Consider the following 10,694-nt stretch of genomic DNA (forward strand, 5'->3'; position numbering starts at 1 on the left):
TTGAGACAACAACAAAAAGATGCAATTTATAACATGTATAGAAGAAACATCAATATTAATAACAATAATAATAATAATAATACATTATGAGTAATTGTAAAGGAATTTTGAGTATTATATTTAACAGCATGTACATATTGAGATGGGCTTGAGTAGTGCAGGTGTTTATTCATACAGAATATATGTGAAGCATCAGTTCAATGGCTAGATTATATCAATGTACAGTAGGGATGAGAAAAGTGAAGATATGTGAAGATTTTATTAAATATATGTAACTGATTTTTAAATGTAGCTGTATATTTTTCCTTAGTAATATGATCTCTTAATAAATGTTGCCATTGTGTAATTAAGATTTGGTCTTTATTTTTTCCAGTTGAGTAATATTGCTTTCTTGGCGTTAGCTAGAGACAGAAAGAGGGGAGTTGCGTGTTCGGGAAGGGGATTAATTTGAGAAATATCACCTAAGTGGCATAAAGATGGGAGCACAGGGATTTTGCATTTGAAGAAATCTGATAGCTTATTGGTAAGGTCTTTCCAGAATTGATCAATAGATGGGCATGACCAGAGTGCATGGAGGTAATGATCAGGTGTGTCGAGGTTGCAGTTGTTGCATCTGTCTGAAGTTGCTAGTCACATTTTAAATATTTTTATTTAAAATGTTTTTTCTTTAGTCATGTCTCCAATTGTGACTTTAATAGCATTTTTTACTTGAAAAGTATTGGTCTTTGCCTAAATCAAATTTCTGTACTTGTTCTGCAAATGTAATGAAGTTGCTATCAGTAAAGAGATGGTAAAAATGTTTCAAACCTTTTTCTTTCTATCTGGGATTAGTAATTGGTGATATTGTCAGGTTATGCCATATAGGAGAGAGGTATAGTGTGAGAGTTGTTAATTTATTAATTTGCCACCAAGCAGTTAGTGTTATTTTAATCATTAGTATTTTTTAACAAATTATGTTGTTTGATTGTTTTAGGTAAAAAAGGAAGGTCAAATATGGTGATTTCTTTACATTCTGCCTGTTCTAACTGTACCCATGGGTTATGGAATTGGTAAAATGTAATCAATTAGCAAAGACATTGTAAATGCTATGCTAAATAGTAGTTCTGAAAATTCGGTGCTGCCAAACCTCCATGATTCTTGTTCTTTTGAAGTGTTTTAGGCTTATATTGGGATTCTTATAATATTTAATGAGCTAAACCATTTCTTAGTCAGTAAATAAATAGTTTATTCTGGGCCATATGTGTTCATCCAGTAAATTAAATCATCCTCATTTGATTTTAATAGTGGAATAAAGTTGAGGTTAAATAGGTCGGAAAGATTGGGGAATATGTGTATTCCTAAGTATGTAATATTATTTATGGTAAATTGTGTGTCCTGTAGTCTATTATCCTGCAGTTTCATATTCAGTGTTAAGATTGTCGATTTGGTCCAGTTTATGGAATAGTCTGGTATTTTTGAGTTGTCATTAACAAGTCTAGTTATTTCTGTAAGTGATGTCTTGGGCTGTGGCTCAGTTGATAGAGCGGGTCGGCCACTAATTGCAGCGTTGGTGGTTTGAATCCCGACCCACACGACTCCACATGCCGAAGTGTCCAATGGCAGGAAGTGCCTTGCATGGCAGCTCTGCCGCCATTTGTGTATGAATAGTTAAATGAGTCACAGTGTAAAGTGCTTTGAAAACTGTTAAGGTTAAAAAGGTGCTATATAAGTGCATACTGTTTACCATATTTTATGGTTGGGGTCGTATAATAAAATTCCAGAGATTTTTTAATTTTGTTAATTTAATTAAAGTGCAGTGGAAATAATGCAAAGTGCAATGGAAATAATGCAAAGAGTAATGGGGGCAGTGGGCATCCATCTCTGATCCCTCGCTGTAGGTGGAATGATGATTATGTGATGCCATTTGTGATGACTGATGCCATTGGTGTACTATATAATGTTCTGATCCAGTGAATAAAAGACTCCCTGAAACCAACGTTTTCAAGCATTGTAAAAAGGAAATGCCAATTAACTTTATCAAATGCTTTCTCTGCATCCAATGATACAATTATAATTTTTGTATTGTGTTGTTTACAAAGATTTATTATGTGGAATAATCGCTGGGTGTTATTTGATGAGTGGTGTCCCTTTATGAAACCTATGAAACCTGTTTGGTCTGTATGGATGAGACATGATATTACTGATTCAAGGCGTGTGGCTAAAGATTGACGAATTATTTGCAGATCTGTGTTGATAAGAGACAATGGGCGATAAGTGGTATATAATGTTGGGCCTTTTTTAGATTTAAGCAGGATAGAAATGAGTGCTGTATTCATATGAAGTGGAATAGAGGAGGTGCTTTTAATTTCTGCTGTTATTTTCATTTCAATACTGGTGGTATGGTTGACCAAAAGTATTTGTAGAAATCTTTTTTGTTAACCACCTAAACCTGGGGATTTATTATTGGATCAAGGGTCTTTCTGTATTCGTTCTCTCATATTGGTTCTTCTAGTGATTCTCTTTGGGCTGCGTTTAAACTGGGTAGAAAAATATTAGTGTCTTTATTGTTTTGTTTAGTCTCATTACTGTATAATGTTTTGTTGAATATGCGAAAGGTGTAATTTATATCTTGTGAAGTATGGAGTATCTGTCCCTCTGAGTTCTTAATTGTAGGAATACAGTAAGTGTTTTTTCTATCTTTTTATTTATAATGTCTTCATATTCATCCTTTATTTTATTCAGCTCCTATAGTATCTGTTCTTTGGGACTATGATCATAGGTATTGTGTAATGTTTGTATTTTTTTTTCCAACTCCTTCTCCAATTCTTGTTCTTTCTTGTGTTTGTATGTAGAGTATGATATCTTTCCTCTTAATATGACTTAATATGACTTTTGCTGTTTCCTCAAAAAGAGCAGAAATGTCTTGTGTGTTGTTTATTTCCATGAAGGATGCCCATTCTTTTTCAAGTGCTCATCAAAGTATTGGTCTTGAAGTAAGGATGTATTCATTCAGTCAAATTCCTGTTATTAAAAGTTAGGGTGATTGGTGCATGGTCAGAGATGACAATGGGGTTGATTGCTGTATTTAAGATGCTCAACATGATGGAATTACTTGTTAAGAAATAACCAATGTGATTAATGGGCCGGTGAAAAGTAGGTGTATTCTCTTGAGGTAGGATTTGAAAGTCTCCAGCTTTCACCAAGGTCATGTATTTTTTAATGATTTCTGTAGAACGTCAAGTTTTAAAGTGGGGATGGCGCACTCAATTTGTCTTGTGCTGGGTCAATTACTGTGTTGAAATCTCCTCCAATTATGATGGCTGAAATGTTTTGGAAAAAGTCTTTGTCATCTGTATTTGGTCCATAGATATTAGCAATAGTCATTATGTTATTGTAGATAGAGATATTGATAATAATATAACATCCTTCAGGGTCAGATATAGTTGACTGATTTGATCATTGGTCACACCTCTTTTCTTTGAGTTATATGATGATGCAGAATATATCTGTGCAAATGGTGCATTTGTTAATGTCTTGTGTTCTTTTTCCAACAGGTGAGTTTCTTGTATTAAACATATATCTGCATTTACTGTAGATTTCTAAGATGGTTTAATACTTTGGTTCTTTTATCTGGTGAATTAATGCCTCACACGTTCCTGCTTACAATTTTTAGATTTGTCATTTGTATTTAAAAATCAGATTGCTTTGCTTGAGGATTCATTTGAATAATTATAGCATAACCACTGACTTTCACACAACTAAGGGTTAAAATGGAGCAGAATGGTCCAGAACGTTCCTGCACTTCTGATTCAAAAAAGAAAAAATATTGGAAGTTTGTTTGCTACTTCATACTATTTCCTGCAGACAGGCTCCAGTTGAATTTTTGTATGAATTCCGTTTCTTTTTAGTGAGTGTCCTTGCTTGAAAACACCTTTTAAATGTCTTAAGTTTTAATTATATAAGTATTATGCTCTCATGTAGTCTGTGTCAAAACCTGGTCCGCTAGTTAGGGTTATGGTTCTACCTAGTTCAACATGTACCTAGTCTTGACATCTACTGTTTTTGCTTTAGGACCTCCTCACAGTGGAAAGACAGCCCTGGCAGCAAAGATCTCAGAGGACTCACAGTTCCCCTTCATTAAGATCTGCTCTCCTGACAAGATGATTGGCTTCTCAGAGATCTCCAAATGCCAGGCCATCAAGAAGGTCCATGTGTACAGTGTATACATAATATACATATATATATATTAACATAATAAATGTATATGAACATAATATTTTCTTATATAATATAGTAAAAATATATAATATATAGAGCTGTCAAAATTAACGTGATATCACATGTGAATAATTAAAAAATGTAACACGTAAATTTTTCTTAATCTCGATTAACGCATTTACTGTTAATAAAGTGTGAACCAACATAAACACTTGTTGGAAGGGCAGAACCTTTGGAATTAGAGTCATTGCACTGACGCACACTTCAAAATGAATCATGATTAAAAAATGTAATCGACTGACTGCACTTATAATATATTCACATTGTTTTACTAGTCTTAATTTCTCAAAAGCAAATTAGTAGTCTTTTTAAAACTGCAGTTCTTTTTTTTCTCAGATATTCGATGATGCCTACAAGTCTCAGCTCAGCTGTATTGTGGTTGATGACATTGAGCGTCTATTAGGTTAGTCCTTTATCCTTATTTAAATGTGCTTAATTTGCTTGGTTAAAAAAATGTTGAATGCAGAGATGCTATTAATGAATCATGTCTGGTGTAACAGATTACGTGCCCATCGGTCCTCGCTTTTCAAATCTGGTCCTCCAGGCCCTGTTGGTCTTGTTGAAGAAAACTCCACCTCATGTAAGTACTGATGCTTCAGCAAGTGCTTTGGCATATGTGTCATATACTGTATGTGTGCATTTGTGGGTGTGTATCTCTCTTTTTCTCTTCTTAATTCAGTTTAATATTTTTTTTTTTCTGATTGATGCCCTACACTGAGTTCCAGGTTAAAAAAAATTTTCGTGTTAAATGAGCGTGAATCGATCGTCTGTGTTCCGCAAGTGCTTTCGGGCCCTTAAATAACGAATAACATGCGAGTAAGGGCAGCCGATGGACTTTCTGGTGCTCTTCTGGGGTAAGATGGGGCTCCCCTAGCGAGACGATGCACTATGCAGACTGCATAGTATATGTATAGGGAGCGTGTAAAGCACTTTGATGTGCCATTGTGTATGACATGTGATATATAAATAAACTTGCCTTGCCTTGCCTTGCTTTTTCTGTCTTTCAATGCTTTTATAAGCTTGTTAGATTATCACAATATCATGCTAGGTTTTTCTCTCTCCCTCTTTAGGGCCGTAAACTGCTGATCATCGGTACCACCAGCCGTAAAGATGTGCTGCAGGAGATGGAGATGCTGGATGCGTTCAGCACCACCATCCATGTGCAAAATATCTCCAGTGGGGAACACCTGGTTGAAGCTCTTGAGGTGAGATACATCAAATGTCAGATGAATAAATCAATCCTATAAACCCAATATTATATAATGATTATTTGTTAATGCTATTTCAGCATTGTCCAGTAGATGGTGCTATTTAGGTACTCTGTGCAAAAGGGTTGATACAAAATTGTCCCTCTTGATTGAACATGTATTGTAATCTTACTTCTCTTAATTGTCATTTTGTGTTGATTTCAAGCTCCTGGGCAGCTTCACAGATGCTGAGAGAACCACCATAGCCCAGCATGTGAAGGGAAAAAGAGTGTGGATTGGCATTAAAAAGCTTCTCATGCTTATTGAGATGTCTCTGCAGGTAATAATCAGTGGACTATACTATTTTAGCCATATGGAGTCCGTACATACCATATTAGGCATCAAGAGACAACCAAGCCAGTTGAAAAATGCAGTATAAGGAATTTTCCACTGACATTATTTTTGATGGGTATTTGACATGAGATGTCAAACAATAACAGCAGTGTCTCCAGTGTGACATGCTGTTCTGCACATGTAGTTCTTCTAGTTCTTATATAACAGTAATAATTACTTGTATTATAAACAGTAATACAAGAATATAATGCAGAATTATGACCCCATATTAATTGAGAGACTGTGTGGAATATGTGTGTATGTTTAATTTAAAAAGTAAAATCTAAGTTTTTTTTTTGTCATGTTATTTAATCTAAAAAACATATAATATTAAGACTTATGGAATACATAGATATTTAAATATTATTAAATGTATTCTATATTTGAAATCTATCAAATTTCTTTAAACAAAGTCTAGCAACCTCTTGAGCTTACAGTATCTTGTGACAGAGCCGCAAAGAGAATCTGATAACACAGCAATGAAAACAGCTTATTTATAGAAGCTTGTGTTTACTTTCCTCTCTCTTTAGATGGATCAGGCGTACAGAGTCAGCAAGTTCCTCTCTCTACTCAAAGATGAGGGAGCGTGAGTATTCACCATTTAAAAAATATTGCATGTTTACCACCACAACAGAGTGTTTCAGAAACAACGTTTGCTTTCTTGCCACAAACTCCCTGCTTTTCAGGCACTTGATCAAAGTCCTTGCGGGATTTACATAGACATTAAACATTTTTGTATTTTATCTTGTTAATGGACAGGTTGGATGAAAACAATCACATCCGAATTTAACATCAGCATGGGCTCTACCCTGGGTAAGGGTGTTACGGTAACGGATTGTGCTGTACGTAGAGCTGTCAGAATAGTGGCTTTGAAGTTCCCTTATCCTTAGTTTTACCCTAAAGAAAACAGAACCTGAATTCTAGTGTCCTGTAGAAACTCTGTACCAGTCAGAACTTGTTCTCTGTTATTCATGTGTTTTTATCAACTAAAGAATTTAGGTGATACTAAAATACTGATAATTCTGTTATTGCATACTGGTCATGTTCTATTATACAATATCAATTCCATCAACATAACACGCAGTTGCACTGAATATCAGCACAATTAGTGATATTGCTTTTATAAAACAATTCTATAAACAAGAAGTAATATCAAGTAACTGACATTTCAGGCATAATATTTTGCTCCACCAATGAAAATAATTCCCAAAGAAACCAAAGCAGGATCAAGCATAGATCTGCAACACTGGATCAACCATCTGTCAGCTAGATAGTTTGCTGCTTTTTAGGCCAAGTCTATCGACACATTGAATCAACTAATTTGTTTAAAAACATTGAAAATATGTAAAAGAAAAATGCTGATTCATTCACAACCAAAGCAATGGAAGTGAACAAGTTAGTTCACTTAAAATATTTATTTCTATGTCTGTTTCACAATGTCCGTTCTTCATGCGTTCTTGAGTTCTTGTGGACTTGTTTGACGTCATCACCCACCTCCAAAAAAAGAAAATATCTCAAATCTCGCACTGATGTGTTGTACATCCTCATGTCTTCCGAGTTCACTCTTTCATGGTAGTTAGGCGTGACTGATTTTCACAAGAATGCGCTTTTAGTATTGAGAAACTCCCACTGATTTGTTCACGACCATAACTAGTGTAAACACTCAAGTCAAGCTGATAAGATTGGACAAAATGACGGATGTCCAACAGTAGGCTATATAAAATATGGATTCACTTGCATGATGTAATAACGAACTATGTTTACAAACAAGCAGAATGATACTAACAGTGAAATATGAGACGTATTAGCCATCTTGGAATAACGCTTGTCCAATCAAATCAGTGGACCATAACTAACTGTATAAATAAATGTAATTATATTAATAAAATTGTTCATTTCATAGAATTAATTATTTGTTATTCAGTAATCGGAAGTTTTCCTGATAATTATCTATATATATATTTTCAGATATAAATAGGGCTGCTCGTTGCACTATAGGCTTTGTCTTTTCAAACAGATTTCTCAACACATCGTTGGTAAAGTGTGAGTGGCAGGGTTAATTAAAGTAGGCTGCATAGTTTTTCATTAAATTCTACCCAAATCATTAGCAAAGGACATTAAAGGATTATTTACTCTAGTCTTTACTGGATGATTTATTGTGTGTAAGTATCTTTCATAGAGCCTACACAATGAAGATTCAATTACAAGTATGTCTTTTTGTGATTTGACAGCTTAAATGAAAGACTTATTCAATGTTACATACAAATAAATTGCTTAATAAACATCACCATTTTTAATCCTTCAGTTTGCACAGTTACACCAGTTTCAAACACTAACCTATGAACTCATCAACGTCACTTTGTTCATTCTTGAAGAAGTACAAAAAACTTTGTAACTTTGGACTGCTATCAGCTCGTAATGTGCGTGTGATGCCATGTTCATACCGCGACCGTCTTCAGTAAATGTTATGTTGCCCCTTGTGGTCTCCTAAAACTATTATGTCAGACAAGCTACATTAAATGAAATGAAACTGACAGTGAATTAAAAGCATACAAATTAGGCTTATAATTTTTCTTTTAAGTTTTATCCCCTTTTCTCCCAAATTGGAATGCCCAATTCCCTCTACTTTCCACTACTAGGTCCTCGTGGTGGCACGATTGCTGACCTCAACCCGGGTGGCGGAGGATAAGTCTCTGTTACCTCCGCTTCTGCTACTCAGGTTCATGCTACTCTCCGTGATCCACGCACAATTTAACATGCGCCCCATTGAGAGCGAGAACCACTAATTGCGACCACGAGGAGGTTACCCCATGTGACTCTACTGTACCCTCCCTAGCAACCGAGCCAATTTGGTTGCTTAGGAGACCTGGCTGGAGTCTATCAGCACACCCTGGATTCGAATTCGCGACACCAGGGGTGGTAGTCAATGTCAATACTTGCTGAGCTTCCCAGGCCTCCAATTAGGCTTCTAATTTAAATGTTGGCTGATGTTAATAGATCGATGCCTCAAAAATGTAGCGATAAAATAACATGCCGATCAAGTCTAAATCATATTGCATATCTGTTTTTACTGAAAGCAGACATTCCTGCTCAGTGCCTGCAGGCTGTCTCACTATGAATTATTTCCAATTACTTGTAGTGATCCACTTGTAATTCTCAAAACAATCAATAAAGGTAATCATTGACTTTCAGATGGCAGCCAACAAAGTCACAGAGTCTGTGTGCCAGAGTTTGTCTTTAAAACTGGACTCTCCCTAAACATCAAACATCAGGGGTTAGAGCGTGGCTAGGTGAAAGAAGGTCGGTTGAACAGAAACCGATATGCAGACACACTCCAACAAAGTACACACACAGCAACCACTCACACTCCAACCCTCTCTCTCTCCGCAGGGATCTTGGTTTCTTAGAGTAACTTCTTAGAAAAAACAACTAGAGGCATCTGTTGCCCTCTGCATGTTCCCTTGGCAACAAACTCAGCCCAAACACCACCCCCACAATACTGAAAGTCTGACGGAGAATGCAGAACCATCATGTGGTCTCCACTCATAACCGACCAAAATACCAATATCAAATATTGTCTTGTGCTTTGTGTAATATATCTGTACACGGTTTGTTTACATGAATACTGTAGCTGTTTTAGTCAAGTTTATCCAAATCTACTCAAAGCCATGAAAATGTGAAAAATCTGATAAAAAAATAAATAAAAACATGTACAAATATGCTGCTATATGCAGAACATATATAGGGCATCTATATCATGCAACGTGAAATCTATGAGTAGGATATAAGAAAGCTGTTAGTGTGTGTACAGTGATTATGAGCTGTGCTGTCTATAGTGTGCAAAGCAGAACCAAATCCCTTGTGAATGTGTTGTGGTAACACAATAAATCAACATATAGCTCAGTGTTATATTTCTAATTTTGTACATAATTCCAGGATATGACAATTCTATTTGTTCCATTTCTTTCAGTTTGAATGTACATTCTGGTTATGATGTCAGAGCTGGTAATATATATATCTAATAATACATCTATGTACAGTATCTTAACTGTATGTACAATATATGTGTGTGAAGACCAGTGTTTGAGAATCCAGCACTATGAGACCATCCTTGAATATATTTCGGCAGATCGGTTCTACAGTGGATTTATAATATGTTGTGTTCACTACACAAGTTTCTGTTGGTGTGTGTTTTACTGAGTGAGTGTATCTGGTCTCAATAAAGGCAACAGATCAACTTCAAAGTGAAATTAGTTGTGTGAGTGTATTAATCTGTGTATATGTAGTATGTGTGCTGAAATTGTTTGGAAATTACTTTTCATGAATTTGTTGTATTATGTGGTTATTTCTGCCTGCTCATTAAGTGATTATTTCTTTTCTAATGGTTTCTGTGACCAGTGTTCGATGTCCTGAGCTTTGAGATCTGTTAAGAGTATTGGAGATATATGACCAGATGCAAAATTGTGTTACTGCAATAAAAAAATTAAATAAAAAAACGGCACTCAGATGGAAGGTGTTGGCGCCTCTTTTCTGTGGCTGTTTGATTTTATTTGTTTTCATTTTGTTTTATTAATCTTTATAGTAGCCTACCTGTCAACATCATGTATACATGTGTGATCAGTTTCTCCATTGTTTTGTTTTTTCCTTTAGCTCTTATCTGAACAGTTTTAATTTTGGTCCAGCTGGTGTTTGCAAAGTCTATCAGTAAAGGTAGTAAAGCTAGGATTATACATAAAAAGACTGCACATTGCAATTTATGATTATTTATTATTTATTTTAAAACATTTTCACTTATTTAAGTGTGCTGAAATAGAAAACAAACAAGTCATATGAGTTCCTTAGTGCTTTGTATTTTCT

The 10,694-nt window shown here is 35.3% G+C and overlaps 1 protein-coding gene across 3 annotated transcripts in view; it reads left to right on the plus strand.

Annotated features, from left to right (window-relative positions):
* The window catches only part of LOC127652747 (vesicle-fusing ATPase), a 28,194-nt gene extending 17,827 nt beyond the window's left edge, over window positions 1-10,367 (plus strand). Inside the window, exons 15-22 of one of the 3 annotated variants that reach the window (XM_052139100.1) lie at window positions 4,051-4,184; window positions 4,594-4,660; window positions 4,758-4,837; window positions 5,328-5,462; window positions 5,671-5,784; window positions 6,368-6,423; window positions 6,597-6,650; window positions 9,228-10,366. In XM_052139100.1, coding sequence (XP_051995060.1) covers window positions 4,051-4,184; window positions 4,594-4,660; window positions 4,758-4,837; window positions 5,328-5,462; window positions 5,671-5,784; window positions 6,368-6,423; window positions 6,597-6,627 — 617 coding nt within the window. In that variant the 3' untranslated portion in view covers window positions 6,628-6,650; window positions 9,228-10,366. Of the gene's footprint in view, window positions 1-4,050; window positions 4,185-4,593; window positions 4,661-4,757; window positions 4,838-5,327; window positions 5,463-5,670; window positions 5,785-6,367; window positions 6,424-6,596; window positions 6,651-9,227 lie in introns of all 3 variants that reach the window. The other 2 variants (XM_052139098.1, XM_052139099.1) reach the window with 2 other exon arrangements.
* The last annotated feature ends 327 nt before the right edge of the window (window positions 10,368-10,694 follow it).

Source organism: Xyrauchen texanus, chromosome 12 (genome assembly GCF_025860055.1).
Source record: "Xyrauchen texanus isolate HMW12.3.18 chromosome 12, RBS_HiC_50CHRs, whole genome shotgun sequence".
Lineage (NCBI taxonomy): Eukaryota > Metazoa > Chordata > Actinopteri > Cypriniformes > Catostomidae > Xyrauchen > Xyrauchen texanus.